This window comes from Nipponia nippon, unplaced genomic scaffold (genome assembly GCF_047370975.1).
Source record: "Nipponia nippon isolate SJK-2023a ecotype South Korea unplaced genomic scaffold, ASM4737097v1 scaffold_10, whole genome shotgun sequence".
NCBI classification, from domain to species: domain Eukaryota; kingdom Metazoa; phylum Chordata; class Aves; order Pelecaniformes; family Threskiornithidae; genus Nipponia; species Nipponia nippon.
The window spans coordinates 32680095-32702683 of NW_028262291.1; the positions used below are offsets into that span (position 1 = coordinate 32680095).

Genomic DNA, 22589 nt, shown 5'->3' on the forward strand with positions numbered 1-22589 from the left:
AGTCAAGGGATCTGGGAAAACAGCTGTAGTACAGTGAAGGACAGACTAGCATCCCTGACTTCCCATTTCCTCCTTCAGTGTTAAATGGGAATGACTTGGAATATCTCACTCATGGTATTTTTAGCCAGTGCCATGCAGTAGATAAACCCCCTGGGGTGCCATGTTCCATCTTGAGCACAGAAGTTTGCACAGGCCGTGTGAGATGGTGTGGACAACACCGTGAGGTCTACAGGCTGTGTGTCACAGGCCATGCAAGATGGCCTGTATGACATGGAGGGACCTCCTGGCTCAACTTGTGTGCTGAGGCAGCAGAGCACAATCAGCTTGGCTTTCTGAAAAGAATTCCCAGTCGCTGCCTGTAAATCCCTCTGGAAGAAGAAGACTTGATTTCTCCCTACTCCAGAAGACTTCCAGCTCAGTACCACCATCAAGAGTCTCTTGTAGTGTTTCTAGATGCCTCCACCACAGAACTTTCCACTGACAGGAAGCCACCTGGACGGGCACAGAGACAGACTTGGAGAGTTTTCCTGGCACTGTGGGAAAGCGGTAGTGTTGTTATGGAGGGAGGCTGTGAGGGTACCCTCAGGCTGATAGGTAACCGGACAGAGAAAATGGCTTTCAGAGTCTGGCTGAAATCAATGATGGCCATGGCCCAGCCCCTGGTGCTGATGCTGAGCTGTGCAGACAGCTGCCATAGACTTTTTCCTGACATTGCGTTCATTCAATTACTCACAGTCTGTTTCTTTCCTTGTCAGAGTTTGCCTATGGAGGGCATCCCTACCCTTTCAGTGGGATTTTCGAGATCACACCTGGCAGTGCGGTAGAACTTGGCGAGACCTTTAAATTCAAGTAAGGGCCCTCTTCTACCTCTTCCCCTCTCCGCTTTGGTAGCCATCAGTATAGGGGGAGCAGGGAAGTCCTCTCCTCTGGGTCCCCCTTTCCCTCTTCTCATAAGCACCCTCACTGCATCCTTTACATGATCCTGGTTTAAAGGCAGCCCTGCAGGAATTTTGGATGTGGATAAAAGAGCGTGTACACCAAACAGGGAACAGTGCTGAACTGTGTTTGGCAGGGTTTAAAAGCATACTTACAAATGAATGCAGTTCTCTTTTTCCCATTTTCTTTGTTTTCTGCGCTCCCAGTTTCACCTGTCAGCAAGAACGGGAGTGTGTGTGTTGCATAGACCCAGTGCACAGGGGAAAAAACAAAATCTAGTCTTTTTATGAGTATCACCTATTTATGGATACTGCACAGAGTACCAGAAGTCATCTCGTGTGTTTATTGCTACTCTGTCACAAGGGACAGGCCAGCTGCTAGAGGAGTCTGAGAGGATGCTGCATTAACGTGTTGTTCAAGGTGCTCTGACTGTGGGGCTGTGGGTCAAGGAACTGCCCATGGCAGGTGGGGCCTGACCTTCCCAGACTGCCAGTTTGTCAAGGGTTGTTGGAGACTTTTAGAAGCATGAGCGCCATTGAGTGAATATTGGGAGAAGCAATAGATTTCTGCAGAAAGTTCTCTGTCTGCTCCTTCTTGGTCCACCCCAAGGAAACTTTCTCCATCATGATGAAATCATCTCCTCTGTCCTACTGCAAGTTTCTATTGAGGGGTGATGGGCAGAGTGGGAGCAGACCCCCAGAGCTGATACTTCCTTAGTGGTGAGCAGGAAGCTCTCGGGGCTGTTGCCTGTGCTATAACCTGCTTTGTGGATAAGCTGGGGATATTACTGTGCCATTTTGTTAGCGAGAGTCTCCGATAGCCCCAGACATGCACGTCCACGTTTTAAGCCTGTCCTTCTTGCCAATGTCTGATCCTTTCCTTTTCCCTGGGTATGTATCACTCGCTTCACTCTATCTTTCCATGTTTCCTGTTGCGTGTTTTGTTTTTAACTAGAGAATCCATTGCCTTGGGCACTACAGACTTCACAGAAGAGGACGTGGATAAGATCATGGAAGAGCTGGGCAAGGAGTACAAAGGAAACGCATACCACCTGATGCACAAGAACTGTAATCACTTCTCTGCTGCTCTGGCTGAGGTGGGCACAGCTAGCTTTTTTTCTTTTTAATTTTTTTTATTTTTTTATTTTTTAATTTTTTTTTGTATTTTTTTGCTGCTTCAGACCTGTAGTAGTGCTTGCAGAAAAGGAACTGGGGTCAGCACAGCCTGCCAGGCCAGAGCCTGTAGCCACATCTCCCATCTCTGCCCTTAATATTTTTGGAAGCCCTTTGCTGTTGAAAGGGATGGAATCAGGAGGTGGAGATGCAGCAGGTTTATCACATGTTTGGTCTAAACTGTGTGGGAAAATAGGATTGCCTGCATTTTGGTTCACTGAATAGGCGCTGTGCAAGAATTGGAAGGACAGACCTGGGTAGCATGCAAATGTGCATCATTTTAATAACAAGCACAAATAACCCTACATGATCTGCAAAGGAATAAGAATGGATTATCAGTGTTCTGCAAACAAAAATTTGCAGTCTTTAGGAAGTGGGTGTCCCTTTTCCTTATTTAATGTGCACCATCCAAGGGCAAATAAAAAAAAGTATTGATTTTCTCATAGACATCTTCGGTGCTTATTCATTTTCATGTTCACAAAACCACTGTGAATTATAAGAGAGCTATTATTTCTCTTCAGAGAGAACTGAAGCACAGAGAAGCACAAATTTATCCCAACTCTCTGCTAATTTGGCATATTTGATTTTCGATTCCTGAAGATCTGATTATTTCAGGGAGAAGCTGCCTTCCTCCTCACCCTCCAGATGAGATGTTTAAAGTGTATTTCAATTAAAGTGTGAGTATTCGGCACTTGTGTAAATCTGAATTCAGGATCTTGACCCAGTGCCAGAAAAAGACATGAAAAGCACAAAATGGAAGTCACCTTCCATAAAAGCTGTTTCTGTGCTTTCCATAGGTGTTTTATGGCAAACGCGAGGAGAGAATATCGTTCTTCATAATAGAGTTCAACTGCTTTAACAGTGAAACTTTCATTTCTCTCTCTGGGGTCCCCATCCTCATTCATTACACAACTCTCCCCTTTCTTCATCATAGGGGGCAAGAGTCCTATGCCAATAACCTCTTTTGCCACAAGTGTCCATTCATCCCCAAACAGGCCCATCACAGATCCTGAGTGAGATGAGATTCTGTAGAAAAAATACTGCATGATTTTGTAAGAAAATCCCTAGTGAATCTGAGAATCAGCAATTAATTTGCAAGGGACCTGCTTAGGCTTTTAGGAAAACGAGTTCTCTATCAGTTTCATCCTTGCTAATTATAGAAAGAGAAAATGACTGAGTCCTTTCTGTAAATGTTAGCAAATAAAACCAAAGGAATTGTATTGGTACAGAGAACGAAGTTTCAAGCAGTACAGTGATCAAATCAATGTTAGCCACACTACTGGTTTGGAGTAAAAAAATCAAATTACTACAACAGAAAATGGGAACTTTAAAAATTATGAAGGAAACCCAGGAGAAAGCTGTGTGATTATTAGCTAAAGCTGGAAAACCCTCAGCAGTGAAATAAGGTCATTGCTTATTACATACTTTGATATGTAAAATTTCTGTCTCATGTCCAAGCCATAAGCTCAAAGCCATTCTTCCTTGATTCTGCTGCTACATATCAGTGAACCCTCACTGCCTCTTCCTTGCCCAACCTTCCAAACACAAGTCAAATAAGAGATCTTAAAATACCCTAGTAGTTTTTTATTAAATTTTGCTTTCAATACACCTTCAGTGAACATCTTTACAGGAGAGGAATTTAGGGTTACGTTTTCCTGCAAGAGCTTTCTTGGTGGATTGTGTGTGCTCATTCACTGCCCCATAACCTATCCTGATAATAAAACAAAAGCCTAAATGGCTAGTTATGACACTTCTGCTCCCAGAAGCAGAATTTACTCAGGATTTAGATCAGTTTAAATAAACCCTTCATGGGCAAGCAGGATTTTTTTGTTGCTGTTACTCTTCACACATGCCTGCGTTTGTCGCCCCTCTCTAAAGTATTACAAATGCAAAACCAGAGGAGGTGCACTTCAGGCCCAGGAGCAGAAGGCCCTGGATGGTCTCTAGCATCAAGATACAGAAAATGAGAGCTGAAATTCTTAAAGAAATAGCTGGTGTTAAGACGCTAAACAAAAGTCCTAGCCATTCAACGTGCCTCAGTCAGTAACATGAGAAATACATGTGGCTGCCTCATGACAGATATCTCCGTCCTTTCTGGTAAACACAGTCATTTGGCAATCAGTGGTTTTGGAGCTGGGTGGGAAGTAGCACAGCTTATCTTGGGATACTTCTGATCTCTTAGAGGAAAGACTGCTTGAAATCTGTTGAGACAGAACCTGCTTCAACTGAAAGCAATGGAAGTTTCTATTCTCATTTCCCAACATCTGAATGCTTGCTTAACTTTACAGCCTTAGTGCCTTTTTTTTCCTTGCTGTAGTTCCCATTAAAACAAAAAAACCCCCATCACATTAGAAAGCTCCAGACCCTACCTTATAGATCTATAAGGTACAGCCTTATAGTGTGCAGAACGTGCTGACTACACGATGAGTGGCTCTCAAGACCGTGTAGATATGTGTCACTATAGAGGGCAGAAAACAGAACTGATATTCGTGCCCTAAAACCAATTCTGAGACGAGTCTGTTTAGGGTTTGTATTGCCCTTTCCTTCAGACTCTTCATCTGTGAAGCAGCAATAATAATAATTAGCATGTATTTATGCATGGCCACGTTATGTGGCAGTTAAAGACCAGAAGCTGGAAAAAGTATCCAAAGATGTAGAAATTTTGTTCAACAGAATAAAATTGCTCACTAGAACTGGGATTTAACTCCAGCCTGCAAAAGGCAGACAACGATTTTAAGTGAGCATAAATTCTTGGTCTGTCTGTTGCTGTAGCCCAGCTGAAAGGCGATGCTATCAGTACCGCAATCCCCTTTCACCACAGCCGGGGGTGGGGGTGGAGGCTAATTTTTAGCATGAAAGAGGGAATGACCAGCTCTGCTCCGCTCCCTACAGCCCTTTAGGCCTTTCTGCCCAGGGGCATAAACAGTGTGGTGAGTTCAGGAGATGGTTGTTCTGAGCCTCCTGACTAATGCCAGACAAGTCACATCCCCGCTCTGTGCCTAACTATCTCCCCTTCTATGCCGGGTTATCTCCTGACTCTAAAAAGGGCTCTGAAATCTTTTGATGAGAGCACTCTTATCTGCCAAGGTTAATTAGCTGGTTTATGGCTTGTATTGTTCTGTGTCAGCATGCAAAACCAGAGCTAGAGCTTTATAGCTGTGTGGTGATGAGTTAATGTGTGTTTGCACAAATCTGTCTGGCAGGCCTTGAGATTTGGCTGTACGGTCATGTGCTCGGTAGCTGTGTTTGGCCACCTTAATTTCCTCATCTGGCTGTGGGCTTGCTAATTAGTATCCATACAGATGTTGGGCCGGTGGCTGGGCCATGTGTTGGGAAGATACCATCTGGTCACACAGACTGAGGGCAGACGCAGCCACGTGTCCTGCTGGTTGAGGTCATGATTCTGCAGAGGGAATGGGAAGGAGGTACAAGGCTGGCTCCCCCTCCCAGATCAGCTTTCTCAGGATCACACCGTGAGACAACAGCCGCATGTCCAATTGCCAGGACCTGTAAGCCAGGTTCCTTGTCCTCAGAAGGACTACTGAAGCCACAGGAGTCAGACCTGACTTTCAAAGTTTTTGTTTTCCTGTCCTTTATCAGTGTTTTCTCAGCAAATAGAACATCCATCCAGAAATCTTTCATCTATATCTGTCTATGAATGACTTTTCTGTCAAATTCATGTTTAATACAAAGATGCCTCAGGTCCCACCATGATAACTGGTAACTGTTATCTTTAACAGTTATAAAATTTGTGGTCTAAGTAGGCAATGCAGATGGAATGCTAATGGTTAGGGGCATGTCCAGACCTATGTTCATGACTATGCCATTTGGCCACGCATCTTGAAAAATCCCTGGACTACAGCAAGTCCAGCACAGGCAGATAAGCTCTACTTAACCACTGGGCATGCTTTTGACCTGCTATCTACCTCTGAAAAAACTCATTTTGCAGTGCCAGTGCAGCCTAATTGCTTGCTGCTGTGGCATTGAGCCTCTCCCTACAATGCCATGCATCTCTTCTGATCTTCCTGCACACATTCACTTATAAGCTGCAAGGGGTTTTGTTACGCCCTCATTGGCACTTAGCTCTGAATTTTCCTTACTCCCTACTGCAGACTGTCAAGCGTATTAATACTTGCTCAAGACTTAGATCTCTCCCTGCTTTGCCAGTTCCCTATGGACTTCTAATGAGCAGCTACTGGATCAAAGAGGCATGGCTGGGTCTACTCACAAAGCAGCTCCTGTGGAAAGAAAACAGAGAATGCCCCGGTTTCAGCAGCAGCAGTTCAGACTTCATCTTCTCCAGTGCCATTTTATGGCAGCTTTCTCAGTGAGCGATTCAGTGAACATGCTGCATGATCAGGAGTCTCCTCCTGTGGATTTCCTGTGGAAATTCTTCTTCATCGGGGAACTTTGGGTTATTTAAGAATTCAGGAACTACCAGACAGCATAAGTCTCTGCCTAGTAAGTGCTGCACATCTTAATTAGTTTTGAAGAAAGTTCTGATGTAAAGCAGGGCAGAATTTCCTAGTGGATAGTCATGAGAGAGAAATGAGATGCATCCCCCGTGCATTTGCCCAGCTTCAATTTAAGGCTGCTGGTACACACACCACTTAATAAACCTTTGTGGTCTCCCTTTACTCTCACCATCTATGTCAGTGTGGGAAGGTGAGGGAACCTTGATCTAAGCAGTGAAAATTGAGTTAGGGTTGCCTCAGCCACTCTGACTCCTGCAACATGGTCCCATGGTACCTATATTTACAAACCACTTAAGCAAATTGTTTGCGGGTTAAAATGAAGAGGTTCATCAAACTGGGATTAGCAATTTGCCTACAAGAAGCTTGTTCATTTCCTGTTGTTTATGCTGACAGTCCCCAAAATCAAGCAGTATCAGTACCACCCTCTCTGAAGAAACTGTCCAGGAGGATGGGCAATCCTTTTGGGGGACTTATGCCTGCAATTTCTGCAAAGAAAAATCAGTCAGGTCATCAGTAGCACAGCCCAAACTTCCCATCCTTTTCTGAGCTTCTGTGCCTTTCTGCATGTCAGTACTCCAGGCAGGTAATGCTGCTGGCACACAGCAGGGATTTGGCATTCTGATAAGGTTATCCATGTGTGGGTAATTCAGTTAGGACCATATCAATATTGGGTGAAGTCCTTCTTCCTTCTGTTTGATGATCTGTTAAGTCACTGTGTTCCTAACAATCCCCCATGTATACTGACATCAATATGTTCAAATGGCTCTTCAAGGAACTGCAAAATATTTACGTTCTTTATGAGTTGCCCTGGCTGATGAAAGAGGCTATTTAAACTCTGCCAGATGGAAAAAATATTGGCTTGTGAACATTAGAAAAACCTTTTAAAACAAAAAGGAAGTCTAAAATAGTTCTTTCCATGATGCGATTTGTTGAATTTCCCGATTTTTCAGAACAAGATGATGTGAGATAGCAAAAGGACAGAAGTTACAAATTACTGTAAAGCAGATATAAAGGGAGAGGAATACATTTGTGCTTTCAGGAAAAAGCCAAACTCAAAGTAATTCCTGGGCTGTAAGTTCCCCCGCAAGGACTGGCAGGTTTGAGGTCCCAGCTCTGCCATTGCTTTGCAGGAGCACTTGTCACTGCGGCAGTGGGCTACAAGGAGGTATGCCATGAGGTGCCAAGAAAGACATGCAGTTACACACTCTTTGTCACCAAGACTGTTCTTTGGGCATAGATAAGGGTAGGTGCATGCAGATACAGGGAACTGTGAAATTGCTGTCAGAGGGCTCTTCTCAATATGAGAGCATGGCTCGTGATTGCCCTGCAGTTTGTTTGCCCTGCAATACAATTCGGGCTTGTGGAAGGCAGATACTAGGCAAGGAAAATGCAAGCTTGGCACAGCTTGTACCTCCAAACACATGTAAAGGAGAAAGGTTGACTGCCAAGGGTTGAAATATGGGCATATAAGAATATGAGCCCTGCTGATGCGTAGGTGTATGGTAAGTGTACAGTGCCTGAGGACAGCTTCTTTAGAGAAGATAGCAGTAACCAGAGGATCAGAGGGAGGATGAAGGTTTTCTGCTTCCAGGTTCTTCTCCAGTCTGGCGATATTCCTCAGTACTGAGTTTAAGGATCACACCATGTCACTGCAGCTTAAAGACTCCAAAAAAGCTTTTGCTGCTGAGCCCATTCACAAACAGAAGATGACTCATTTGACTTCCCACCAGCAATTTTCCACGCTTCTGAAGTTTCCTGTCTAAGATAAGCTATGGAGCTGTGTTCTTACCGGAGTGATGACAGGTGCTACAGCATGTCTCAGAAAAGGGCAAACCACTGTGGGAAGGGAGAAAGCCACCTTTGAATCAGCACCAGAACTGGAAGATACGTGGAATGACTCAAGGAAACCACTCCTTCTCCCTTCATCAGTGTGATTACTGCCAAGCAACTGGAATGATCCCTATTTAAGGAAACTCTTCAGCACCTTGCTATGGGACACATGACAATTATCAAAGTGTGGCTTCTGAGCACCAGGGAAGATAGCCCCTTTCATTCCCCAATAGCCTTACCAGTGGTGGAATAGCAATAAAGTCAGTGGGTCTTATGGCCCCTTTCGACAAGATATGAAGTTGATGCTCATCATAATTAGGAAATTAATTGAGAGGCACTGATTTGATTCACCTTAAAAATTGTTGATGGTGGAACTTTACCTGAGGACAGCAGTGACAGAAGGTTTTATTCTTTTATCATGTCTTTCCTCCCTCTCCTTGTCTCCTTGAAAGGGGAATGATTTCTTTCTGATTCGTATGCGTAATTTATCTTAAGTACCAGAAACGGTCAAAACCCTCTGTATTTTGTAGCAGTTTCCCAGCCTGGAGTTATTTATCTGTCTCGCAGCTGCTCTAAAACTACCCTACCCTACTCTTTCTTTTCTTTTTTTTTTTTTTTTTTTTTTTTAAAGGAGAAGGCAGGCAGGAGAAGGCTGAGTCTGTGTTAGTAGGACCTGTCTGGATCTCTAAGAGCATGGTCAGAGAACCTGCAACAGCCCCTGGGACAAACCTGGCTCAGAAACACCTGAGTGATCTGGTACGAATTCCCCTAGAGTCACTGAAAGCAGAATTTGGCTGTATGACTTGAGGTATGGTGAAGCACTGTTAAACATCCTTATTTGCTTCCTAAATTATCATAACTTTCTCTTATACCCAGAGAAAGCTATAAAAAAGACTAGAACCAACTCTGAAATTGGTGCGCATGGTTCACATCCATATGTGACCATTCTTCAGAAGGCTCTTCAAGGTCATTTAGATTTGAGGGATTAAAAACCCTTGAGGAAAGCAGATTGGTATCTCATTATCCAGCTTCCTTTGGTACCCGCTGATCCTTTTTACCCGTTTATTCCATTAAATACTAAAGGATCTGTCTCCTTGTTGCTCAGCATTTCTTGATCCAAAGGATTGGATCCAGGGGTCAGTGCTCAGAGATGCCATCTGGGTAAATGGCTAAAATTTGAACTAATTATTACAGCTGAACTAGGATTTTCAGAGCAAACCAAATAATCAAAAGCAGAGCCTTTTAGAGGGATCTGACAGTTTTATTTAAAACTTTTGCTAGGACATTTTGTGGGTTCAAACAGAACTTTTAGCTGGTGAGACATACTCCTCAGCAAGTAACTGAGAGATTCCTGGATAGAGAGAAGCTTGCTGAAGTGTGGGAGAGCAAGTTGGATTAAACATTTATCTACCTTTTCTCCTATATTTCAGCAAAAATTCCCCTGAATGTCCACTGCAAGATGTTCTGGAGCAGGGAGTCCCTCAGCCTCTCCTGTGGGAACTATCCTACTTTAATTAGTTACATAAACAGAGAGATAACACATTTCAGCAGGAGAAGAGAGAGGCCTAAATCAGAATTTGTGTGCTTGTAGTTTTAGAAGCTCATTTTGAAGTTGTAGGATTTGCAGAAATTTCCAGAGAGAGAAAAATATTTTGGGGAACTGGGGGTCTTGTTCCTGGGCTGAAGGAGCCTTGGAAAATAGGCCTGGGGCTTAATGAAGTGAGCTTGGCCCATTCTTTGTTGACACAGGAGGGGAAGAGAGTCTCCTAAGCATCTGAGGTGGCTTAGGTCAGCCTTGGAAAATTCTTTAGCATCCTAGATGAGGCTGGCTCCTATAGGGCAGGGATTACGGACCCTGTCACAGTCAAATGCTTTGCAGCCAGAGTCTTAGAGCTGCAGCACTGCAATGTTCAACCTGGGACGTAAATAGCTCCCAGTCTCCTGAAGTCAGCAGGACTCTCTCAAATCAGCCTAAAAGGATGGTCTCCAATGGGAAATACCTTGAAGATTAACAGATGGAGTCTGCACAGTGAATCCTGCAACCTGATGGTTACAGAGGACTGAAGTAGGCACCTACCATACCCACTATTGATGCTGACACCACAGTGATATTATTAAACCTGCATGCCAGATTGGATGGAAATGCTTGGTGAAGCCACACAATCTGAATTTCCTTGGGAGGCAGGGGATGATCTTGGTGCAATCAATCAGGCTTGCTTGCATGCAGATCACATCTAGGCTGGATGCTGGGGCTTCTTTCCCCTTTTCCTTGTATTACTGGTAAAGATCTGTCCCATTTATAGTAGCAGAGAGAGGCTTTGTCATTGCATATCAGCATGGTAGCAGGAAATACACATCTCTCGTCACTGAAGTGCAGCGTAAGATATCTCTGTGATTGGCTTTAGAGCTATGTCTGATGTATACCTCCCTGATGGCACGGCTGTCTTGGTTGTCCCTTGTCAATGTGGCTGGAGCTCTGGTAGAACAGAGGGATCTTACTTCACTGGTAGAGGGTGTGGAGCTATCCTGAAGTGAGAGGAGATGGTAGCCAGTGCATATTCTTTTCTCTCTGGCTATTCACTTGTCCTTTTTTAGCCAAGGCAAAGCTGACAGCATTTAACAAACCTACATCAGAATCCTGCTTTCCTTAGGGGAGCTTGACTTTCAGTAAATTCTCTGAAAAAGGCAGATTTGCTGAATCAAGGACCAAATGAGGGCAGTTTTTTAATCATCAGTGAATAATTCAAGCCTAAAGCTTTTCAGGTCCATCCCCAGGCACACGTGAGTTCTCATCATAATGTTATTAAAAACTAGGAAGCTCTTCTTAGCCTGAAAGCTATCAGAGAGAAAGGATTAAACACCAGAGAGGGGAGCTTCAGGTGGCATTTGAGTCACAGCCAAAAGCAGCAGAAGCTTTTATAAACCAGTCTTCAGCAGATCCTAAGGAGACAAGTAATACCCATGTTTTCCTTAGTCAAGAATTGTTTTTCAGCTGCCCCTGTTGTAGAGGAGGAGATAGGTGTTTTGTTGCATAAAAGCCTACGTGCAATTCTGTTAATGACAGGGGACACAATGCTCCCAACAGACAGAAAGAAGAGAAGGAAGTGAACAAACAAACAAAAAAACAACCACAGGGCATGAAAGAACATTAGGAAAGCTTTATTTCCTGGCGCCTGAGCCAGTCCTCACTGAAGCTGATGGAAAGACTTGCTTGCACTGCATCAGCCTTTGAATGTTGTTAGCTCTATGGGAAACAGGCTTTGTTTGTTTTCTGGTTTTTAACTGCCACATACGTTTAGAAGCAGCTTATTAATACAGATGCACCCGTAAATTACCCTCATGGTTTCAGGTGGATGTCATTTTTTCTCTTGTTTCTGCCTGTAAGTATGGACAATTTTGACTGCATGTGGTTAATAAATTGGTATATTGCATTCCAGATGTGGCTCTGTGCAGTAGTAAAATGAGATTTCTAGGTGTAGTTTGTGTATTAGTTGAAATCTATGAAGTATTTGGGAACTCCTTAGGATGAATGCTGCTATAAAAGTATAAACTACTTTTTCCATCATTAACCTTTCTAGCCTTGCTATCCTAAATGAGTCCTCTAGCCCAACAAAAATGATTAGTGGGATAACTCTTATATGCACCTTTCAGCTCTCAGTTCGTCCTCTTTCCCCTATCTACTTGTGCAGGGGAATAGTATGAGGTGGCAAGTAATTTGACACACAAATCAACCCCCCCTCAATGGCAAGTTTTCAGCACATCATTTCAATTGTTTGAAAAAGGGCTGATTTTGCCACATGTGCCTCTGCACTTATTTCAGGTTTTCCCTTTAATGTGATCTATCTGGCCAAAAAGATTAAATGTCAAGATATTTTAAGAGTAAATTTGAAAGAACTAAAAAAATCTTAAGCACTCTGGGGCTGGTGTAAATATGGGTGTTTCGTATCATCTGTTTTATTTTATCTGCTTTTTGCATCTGTCTTACCAAACCAAAAACCCTTATCTGTTATAAATAAGCATAATACCTTGGAGCTAAGTTAGTTCACACTATCTGGGGAATTCATCTCTAGTCATCATGGAGCCTTTGAGTCTTTGTGTGTGCAAATGCCTGAGAACAGATGCCTCCTTTCCACGAATGAAGATGGCAAGGAGAAACCCTGTCCTTTTTCCCAGCTGCCTGTTGATAAATGAAAAGTGTCAGCAGTGTAAATGAACTAAGTGCGTTGATAGGCTTTAGAGACTGGAACCTTTTGCTTAGGAGTCCTGCCACCACTGCCAGACAGAAGGTCTCTCCCTGTTCCTATGAGTTCCTGTATTCTCTCTTCTCATATCTCTATCCGCAGTAACCTGCTGCTCACAAATGTTAGGAAACAAGGCTTGAGACTGAAACACAGGATTTTCTTGGTTAGCTATTCAGGAAAAAATAGATGTTCTTGATGTCCACCCCTCTGTGCATATGGGTTGGCCTGGTCATGTTCAGCATGTCTGTAACACTGGAAAGGACGATCCCATTAGGCAACAGCTGTTCTCAGCCACTGGTCTCGAAACAGCACCTGCTAGGAGAAGGCAGTTCCTCTTCACGCCATCATGATAATATGAATGAATTGCAGTTGCTCATTCATTTGGTGGGAGAGTCATTATTTTAAATGTCACTAACAAGCCCAGACTTAATTATACTTAGTATTCCCAAAATGGTCATCTGTTATGAGGCCACTTGCTGCCTACTTTGTCATCCTGCAGCTGCTGGCTGTATGTATAAGTGCTGGTTACAAGGAACTTCATGCTCAAAGAGGGTATTGCCGTACTGCAGTGTTGGTACATAACTAATCAGTGATGCCACTCAGAATTCAGCTCTGAATGTGGTTCATCAAGATGTCACATTTGCAGCCACTGTGCTTCTCCACTGGTGGCCTGGCCAGTGAAGCTGAAATAGTGCTGTGAGTGCTGAGGTGCTATAAGCCAGCTGTCTCGTTTGACCCAGAGCTATCTACTCCATCGTCTCTGTTCTTGGCATCTCTCTGCTTGCAGACTCCTGCATAGAGGCAGCTCTGTCCTTCCGTCACAGGACCACAGAGGTGACTGACGCGTTCCCACTAGCATCACAAGGGGAGCAAGACCGTGGGTATTAGTCCCTCCTTTCAATGCTTTCCCTTTTCCTCATTCCTGGCTGGTCTCAGGGAGATGGTGCAGATGAAGATCTGCTTTACATAGGAGAAATGCCTGCAGTCCTGGGGAGGACCCACAGGAGTGGCAGTGCCCTGCCTGCTGTGGAATAAAAAGAGACTGCATAGGAGAATGGGGGCATTTTAGACAGTTGCTTAAATTCATTTAAAAGATTTTTTCCTTCCTGCCTTTGACTCGGGATGCTACCTCCCAGAAAGCAGCCTCATTACAGAGCTCATTCAGGCTCATCTACAGTTTCTCAGCTGTACCCTTTCCTCTGCAAGATGCAGGCCATTCCTGCCTCTGCTGAATGCGTGCCGCATGCAGCTTCACGGCCCAGTGAAGCGGCTCCCCTCATCTGTTCTGTTGATCCCCACAGGCTAGTTATATTCCCTAGAGTAGAAATTGTCATTTTTACACAGTAACTATACAATAAATCTGTTTCAAGCAATTGATCCTAGTATGCTAACTCCTCCAAGGTGAGACTGCTTTCAGGTGTGTTGCGAAGGCTGCATGTCCATTCTCTTTCAGGAATGTTATTTCCAGTGTATACACCATGTGCAGCAGCCGATCAGGAGTGCAGAGCTAGAGGTGTGCTCCTCGCTGATGCACTCAGACTCCCTTAGCTCTGCCAGCACTGGGCAGTTAAACTACCAGTTTAGTTTTTGCAAGGTGGTAAAGAATGTCCCTGTATATTGGGTTAATGGGTTATTCCAGATGTGTCCAAATACTAATTTCATCGTGTTGTCATGCTTCTCTTTCTACATATGGGTTTTGGCTGCCCTAGCACGGCCTGCAAGCTTTGCCTCGGCAGATGTGCTGGTTTGTATCTAATGGCCTTATTCTGAAATTCTGATAAGCATCATCTATGCTATATTGTCTAGACCTTGTAGGAGCCAATTAATGCAAACACTGGAAAGATTCCCCTTAGGCTCTAAAGGCTTTGCTCTTAAAGTGCTCTGGGGTGTGTGTTAGACTCCTCAGGTGCCAATAAAAGCCCTTTGCATTCTCTAAGACACACCAAGGGGAGTACTATACAGCAGCTCAAATGGATACGTGCCCCATGTGGACGCCACCTCATTTTTACCAAGGCTGCTAAGTGGAAGTGGCAGTGGGTGGTTCAGCAGATGTTCAGTGCTGAACTCTCCGAGCCTCAGTTTGAAGACAAGAATTGAAGTAATTAGCATGTATTGTTTGAGGAATGTAATGTTGTCTCTGCACATTTTGATTTTCATGGATCGGAGCACTACATGGCACCTTTGGGAGGGCTCACTTAAAAAAAATTCCTAAGTGCCTTGAGTTATACTTCTGTGCATGGCCTGAATCACCTCAATTGCGTCATCCAGCACAGCACAGAACCTATTGCATTTGAGAGCTTTCTCTTAGGTTCTACAACTAATTAGCCCTTCACTTTATTTTGAAAGGGGCTCAGCCTGTTAGACTATCTCAGATAACGTCTAGCATACGCCCATAGACTCAAAGGCCTCAGCAAGTGGAGCGCATTGACAGCGTTGTCCTCTAGAAGGCAGAAGACTCAGCTTCTTCCATTGTGGCCTTCCATTTAAACCCACGTTTCTCAGCTGCTAGGCTGCTCCCCTGCCTACAGTAAAGCTTTACGGGGAAGCTTTAAGGCCTTGCTGAGCAATGAAACCTAGTTCTTAGGGCACTTAGGGGAGGGGAGAGTGATGGGGTGCAGTCCTTACTCCCAGGGCAGTTTGTACATTTTAACCAGTGACTGTTTAATGCAAAACAGCACAGCTTAAGATGCTCAGAGGATCTTTTTGTATCCAAAATTAGTCGTTTCTTGATGTGTTGAAATCCTGATATGGATTTGACAGCTGCCCAGAAATAACACCCATGCTGTCAGGTCCCATTTCTCCCTCATGTTTGGCTGCAGCCACAGATGTCTGAACTGCTGTTTCCACTTGAATCTACAGATGCCAGCTGGGTCATTCGCAGCTCTTAGGCAGAGTCCCCAGAAGAAGCTGCAGCTCTGGGAGACGTGGCTCTCTATCACAAGGTGCCGCTCAGTGGAAGCTGCAAGTACATGCAGCCTCCGCCGAAGTTTCTGCCTGAAACAGGGACGGGTCTCTTGGTGGGCAATCGCAAGCTGTGCTCGCTATCCCAAATGCTGGATTTCAGTCCGTGACAGGGACTGGCTGGCTCTGTGGGGTGGGCAGAATAACTCACCCCGTCAGAGACCTCACCATGAGAGAAAGATGAGGAAGAACTATGCTCAGCAATGATAGCTGGACACTGTTCACAGAAGGTTTGCAAAGCTTGGGGAAGCCCTACATGGGCTGAGGTGTTCCCAGGCTTTGCTGCTAGTAGTCCAGCCTCTCATGTGCTCTGCAGGGTTTCCCATCCCAAACACTTTTCTGCCTCAGACAAGCTATAGCTAACCCCCCAGCTACCTTTCAGGCTTACATCTCATACAGGCTTAGCCCTTCTGTGACTCTGTTCATTTCTTTAAAGTTCCTTCTCCAGTCAGCTACATATCAAGAGGCTCAGCTGCTTTCTTGTCTAGTGTCAAGTTCAGGCTCCGCTACAGGTATGTTGTTTCCTGAAGGGATGGTAGCAGGATAAGTTGATGTGATGGTCAGGGACGGTGATTTCTGACCCATAACAGTTTATTGGCTTAGTCTGACAGGACAAGTATGTGACCCATCACAGAGAAGTTTACCCCCTTCAAAAGAGAAAAACCCACTTGTTTGGCAAACAAGAAAAAAAACCCCTGAAATCCTAAAATCTAAAAACCTCTAAAAAAAAGTTGTGCTGATGGAAACAATGGATGGTAACAGGCTTCTGTGAGTTTATTGTTCCAGTGTGAGGTTTTCACTTGAGAATTGCCCTGAAAAGCTGCAGTAGGTAGATTTTTCTGTGGCTTCATATGCAATTGGAAAACACCCACTTCATCTTGCTTGTACCATTTTATTTAAACTCAGTTGGCTTAATCCCATTGCAGCCAGGTTTATTTGATGTTTCTCAATTAGTTAAGTACTGCTGGATTCTCCAGCACAATATGCTTTATGGCAGGGAGCAAAAAACACAAGAGCAGGCTGTAGCGTTAGTGGCATTCCCTGCCATTGCCCTTTTGCTCCTGTTGAGCATTGTGTTTTGCTGTGAATAGTAACGAGGCTTCACTGACAAGAGGCAAGGACAAGCATGACTGAGGAAGGGGAAACCACTTTGACTTCATCATCCTTAAGCTCCACAAACTGCCCTTTGCTGATTGATGGCCCGATACCCACACAGCTCCGTTCTTTTTCTGGCTCTTCCTTGCCTCACTGATTCATTCTGGGTGAAGAAGCTCCCATAAACAAAAAGCAAACATCTCAGCATTGCTTCCACATTGGGAAGTGCTATTTCAGTTGCTAGGGGATCTGCTTAAAAAAGAAAGCCAACTCTTTAAAACAGTATTTCCATTTCAGGCAGTCTTACCTTGCGCTGTTCTGTTATTTCAGCTAATTTTCCAAAGAATCATACCCTGGTTCTGTATTCCTATTAATATCTGGGGGGAAATCTTTATTAAGACTTATGACTGCTTGAGAACTAAACTCACATGCATGCATACATCACAAGGAGCCTAAACTGAGTTACTTTCTACACTGGAAATATGTTGCCTAAGTTCCTGGAGAGGAAGAAAGAGAAATGCTACAAAACCTAGAGGCAATTGTGCTGCATTTTATGGCTTTGGCTCAGGTTCAATGTTCAAGAAGAACATATTGAATACAATTTAAAAAATTCAGCAGTATTCTTGTGAAAATGAGCAGGTACGTCTGGTGAGAAAATCAAATGGATTAGCAAATTTTCTATGAATGAGTCTTAAACACAGGTGGAGAGGTCATCTGCTTATAGGCTCAGGCAATAGCTCTAGCAATGGAAACCTGGGATCTGGATGGAGATAAAGAATTGCTAATAAAGTAATTGTCCTCAGATTAAAAAATTAAAAAAATATAGATTCATGTAACTGTATCTGAGGTTAAGTAGAATGCAGCACTGGTAAGAACTGAAATAAAAGTCCTTGGGGTGTATTAGGTAAAGAACAGTCTATGCTTGCAAGTAATTTTAGCAGCTAAATGGCTCTGCTCATTCCCTGATACCTAATGATAATGTCTTCAATTTCACACATTGATTTTTAAACAATGCATGTCAAAATAAAGTGAGTTTTGTAGTCAAATTAGCACGGTCACAGGTTTGCCGCTTTCTCTGTACCTCATTAGCTTGCTCCAACAGCGTGGAGTTTCCAGTTCCCTTATCCTCAAGGTATGGAGTTGGTATGTTGGGAGTGGGGCTTAGATCGTTCTGCCCAGGCCATATGCATGAAGGACCAGCTGGTCATCAGCCGTAACAACTATAATGTGGCACAGCCCATCCTCTAGCAACTGCTCCAGTCGTGCTCCCTGAAAATTTCTTGAAACCTCTAGCACTGCATTGCCATTGTCAGTAACAGACATCTCGCCAAATAACCTCCTTAGTGGATGACAGACAAACACCCTTTTAGGTTTTGCAGTAATTAGTATTAAATTAAGTGTAGTTTTAGATGGGAAGAGGGTGGGAGGAAGAGCAAAGGACTTTAGTATTGACAGAAGGTGCGGTATGGACAGCCCTGGAACCACTAATCCACGTAAATTGTGGGACAGCGTCTGTGGGGTGGCGTTTCCTCCCTGCCTGTCTTGCTTCATGGGAGACAGCACCAGGAAGGAAGAATTCGGGTGTTATGACTACTGTACCTGCCACAGACTTCAGGCTCTAGTATACTGGTGTAGGGCCACACAGGCAGTACATTTACTAAAGACAGGCTCTTGAGGCACCCTGGCTGATCAGTTCCACGTTCCTCTTCTGTGTCTGGTAAGGGAAATGGTAAAATGTGAAGGGAAACTTTCCTTATGTGGCCTAAGCCAGATACAGCTACTAAAATCTGGCACCTGTATGTATGTGTGGTCAAACGCTACAGCAGAAAGGAGCTGTCATATGCAGCACATTGCTTCATTGTGCTGAATATGAGATGACCTTGGAAAACAATATCTGTGCTAGCAGAGTGTAACCCAAATCAGTGCCAGGAGCATCTATGATGAAACACAGGCCTAGTGAGAAGCTAGTATTTTTCTGTTCATTGCTTGCTTTCCCACATTTAGGAAATACCATATGAGGAGAAATTAAAGGGTGATGTGCTAGGATAGGAAAAGGACCCCCAGATACTGTGACTTGACTGACCCGGTGTGTCAGCCCAAGGAAAAAAAGTGAGCAGGAAGAACAGCTTCTCAGGCATCTCCATCCACCTAGTCAGGCTCAGCTTCTGGGCTCCTCAAGGTCTGGCCAGCAACAGCCTAAATATTTTTCCAAAATTTTTGAGCCATTTGGAAAATGAGTGTCATTGTCTTGGTTGAGAAGCACCAGCAGGCCTATCCTTTCACCCAGGGACTGCCTGGAGAACAGAGTGGCCAAAGCTGTTGAGGGCCATGAACTGTTTTTCCCAGTCTCTGCTATGATGCTGACAAGGGTTATGGCTGGCAGGGCTCTCTGTGCGTGTTGAGCAGTCATATAGTCATTTGCATTTATAGCTGTTTCTGACTGCAGCAGATGCTCCCTACATTTCAAACAGCTCTCTTCTGAGCAACAGGGAATTCACCCTGCTGAGGTGGTGGTGCGGATGGGGATGACATATTGCCACCACGCACGTGTTTTGGTACTATTAACCACGCTCCTTTTCGGTTTGCTCCACAGATACTATGTGGGAAAGAGATCCCCCGCTGGGTGAACCGCCTGGCCTACTTCAGCTCGTGCATCCCCTTCCTCCAGAGCTGCCTCCCCAAGGAGTGGCTGACCCCAGCAGCCCTGCAGAGCCACATCAGCCTCGGCCTCCACAAGGAGGAGCAGGGGGACACAACGGATGAGGAGTCCCCCTCCACCTCCTCAGCCCCCTCAGCCTCAGGCACATCGCGAACCTGTAGACATACCCGGGTCTAAACTCTGCCCAGTATGCTCTCAAATAACATCCCACTCTCTCTTGTACTATTTCTTTCTCACACCTTGGTTTCTTTCTTCTCTTCTTCAACGGACAACACGGGGAGGGAAGACCCTTTCTACTAAGGAGGTGAAGCTTCAGTCCCTTTTCCAAGGGCTGCCACTACGGTTGCTCGGCAAAATGACTGTGAACCCCAACGCTGAACTGAGGAGTATGGCAACTAAACTGGATTCTCCTTCCAGGGCCCCCATGCTGCTTGATCCACGGAGAACTGCTGGCTCTCTTGGGCATGACAGCACGCGTATGGGCAGGGGGGCACCATACTGTGATGTTCCTTCTCTGGAACTGTTTTATCTTTTTATCTCTTCCCCCACCCATGTGAGCCCAGCAGCCTCCTCTCTGTTTTGGCTGGGTTTGCCATTCCCCTATGACAAATCTCCTGCCCACACCCAGTGAAGGAAGCAGAGCCAGAACTCAACCTTCTCATCTCTTAGACCAGCAACAAGCTCCACTCAGCCCCATCCCTTTTGTAATTATCAGGGTTCTAACACATGTGAAGGACAAATGAAAGGTGCTGCTGTTCTACAACCACCAGTTTTCAGTACTCAGATTTAAGAGCTTGAGTGACTATCCTGCTCTTGCAAATAATAACAAAGAACCTAGAAAATGAATGTGTTAGAGCGGCTTTTCTTTGGGGTGAAAACCAGGATGCGGCTAGTGCTTAGAGGCAGCTACTAAGTAGGTGCAGAGATGACTGTTGACCATACTGGTGCTTTTTGGCACAGACCCCTCTCAGTTCCCCTAATTCTAGGCAATGTTCCTGGTTTCCTTTATTCCCCCAGATTTCCCTGGGGAGCCTCTCTCCTAGCTGACATTTGCTGGCTGTCTTTGGGGGAATGGCCCTCCTGAGCACAAGGAGGAGCAGAGAGAATCTGTTGGGAAGGTCAGTATTTCCTTCAGCTTTTCCTCCTGCACTCACAGACCTAAAATGTGGCTCCAAAGCCACCCTTCCCCAGCCTATTTTTGAGCCAACACAAGAAGATAAAAAATAAGTGATGAACCCAAAGAATGTCAACCTGTTTCCTTCTCCTCCCTTTTTGGAGGTGGAGGGGGAAACTTAGGGCCACATCTGGAAAGCATGGATGACCCTTCCAATGCACGGGCCACCATCGTGCCTTCCGTTGTGTGCACTGTTTCGGTGGCATGAAAAATGGGCACAGCTGGCTCACTGGCCTCTCCAGGCTGGTTCTTGGAGAATCAAGAATCTGGTACTTGGATGTATTTATGCTCATTCTGACAGCTGATGAGAAAGCAGAGGAGGAGGAAAGGCCAAGTACACCAACTCTTCCACTCAATTACCTCACTAGGAGTTCTAGTCAGAAGACGTAGGAGAGAATCAAAGGGGAAATTCAGGCCCCCTCTCTCCCTTGCAACTCCTCTTGGCTACACAAAGGAGGATGAAAAAGGAACAGGCACAGTGTTGAGAGGGGGTTGCCATTTTAGAAATGCTGTTCTCAACAGCTACTACCAAGTCAGGACTTCCACCCTCCACCCAGAAAGAACTAAAAGCCCTTAAGATGGGTGGTTGTTTCCTTTTATTGGTCGCAATAGCATGCTAAGTCCAACCAGCTGTTTCTTTAGCTCAGGTATACAGAAGTGTGTGCTTTCAGGGCTGAAGGTCTTGGCTACAAGGTACATCATGTCTGCACAGACAGCGCTTAATGGTTTGTTACATGTGCACGCTCTTAGGGAAGCAGGAGGCTTTGGAGAGATCTATTGGATGGAAATACAACTCACAGGATGGCCTCACTCCACTGCCTCCTGAAGTGATGCATGTTTGGGCAACAAAACCTTTATAACATGCCTCTCATTTTCATCCTCTGAACAAATTGCTGCAAGTTCTGTACTGAACTGAAGTCATGTTCCTTATTAACCTTGGCTACTCACAGCCAATACTGCATTGTGAGCAATTCTGCAGCTCCTGGTATCCGGTCCAGCACCAATCTTGATTACCCTGGCTTGTCCAGGGATGTTTAATAAGATTTTCATCCTGTTCTCCATCCCGCTGCCCAGAAACCACATTACACAATGTACTGTTGCACTCTCTATTCCCCTGCAGTCATGGTCATTGCAGCCTAAACCAGCAGTGCAAGCTTCATTTGTCTGAAGTTCCCAGGGTGCCTGCCAATAGCCAGCAGCACATTATGTGCAGTGAATTTTAAAATCTCTTTTTAGGTCCTTCTCTGGAGGAAAGTGAGAAGAGGCTTTCCCAGAGCTTTTGTCTAGGCCAGGGAAACTGCAGTCAGAAACACCTAGTTCCTGATGTGACAAATGCCAGCCAGCCATCACCCTCGTGTTTCTGCTCTGCACCTGAGCTCCAGATAAAGAACCATGTATATACATCTAGGGGAGAACTAGGGCTCCAGACACACGTTTCACACGGAAAAACCCTCTCACAGTATTTCACAAAGTACAAAATGCTTAACTGGCTGTATGGTAACCTGGATAAGAAAGCTACATTCAGCCTCCTTGGGGACATGAATATGTGCTTGAATTATTGGGAACAATACTCGGGGTGAGCTGTCAATGTCATAAAAAACAGATGTTTGTTTATCTACTTTTATGTTTGTCCATTTGTTTATGACAGTAGGGGTCACATCAAGGAGGTATCAAACCTCTGTTGTAAATCAAAACCAGAATATATTCCAATCTTCAAAAGCGTTTCTCCCCACCCCTCTCTGTTCAAGGTGACCAACCAACAATGACAAGAACAAAGGGACACTGTGGAAATAAAATATATGTTGATGATAGCTTTATCTCTGTAATTTAACAGCATTTTAGATTATTAAACATGAAGACATTTTAAAAGTCTAATTTACTTTTCATCTCTGGCACAGTATGTTTGTTTTAGGCACTTTTCTTACCCTTCCAATTATTACAAAATTATTGTTGTTATTATATAATTATATCATATTTGCATTTAGTTACACATTTGCTTTCTCTTGCTGTTTTAGAGCATAACACTGTGGGAAAATTTTAGATACC

The 22589-nt window shown here is 44.5% G+C and overlaps 1 protein-coding gene across 2 annotated transcripts in view; it reads left to right on the plus strand.

Moving 5' to 3' along the window:
• Nucleotides 1-22389, plus strand: part of LOC104020320 (deubiquitinase DESI2) — a 72303-nt gene extending 49914 nt beyond the window's left edge. For both annotated transcript variants that reach the window (XM_087746450.1, XM_009473725.2), the window contains 3 exons: nucleotides 756-849; nucleotides 1891-2032; nucleotides 19304-22389. In XM_087746450.1, coding sequence (XP_087602576.1) covers nucleotides 756-849; nucleotides 1891-2032; nucleotides 19304-19546 — 479 coding nt within the window. In that variant the 3' untranslated portion in view covers nucleotides 19547-22389. The remainder of the gene's footprint in view (nucleotides 1-755; nucleotides 850-1890; nucleotides 2033-19303) is intronic.
• Nucleotides 22390-22589: the final 200 nt, after the last annotated feature.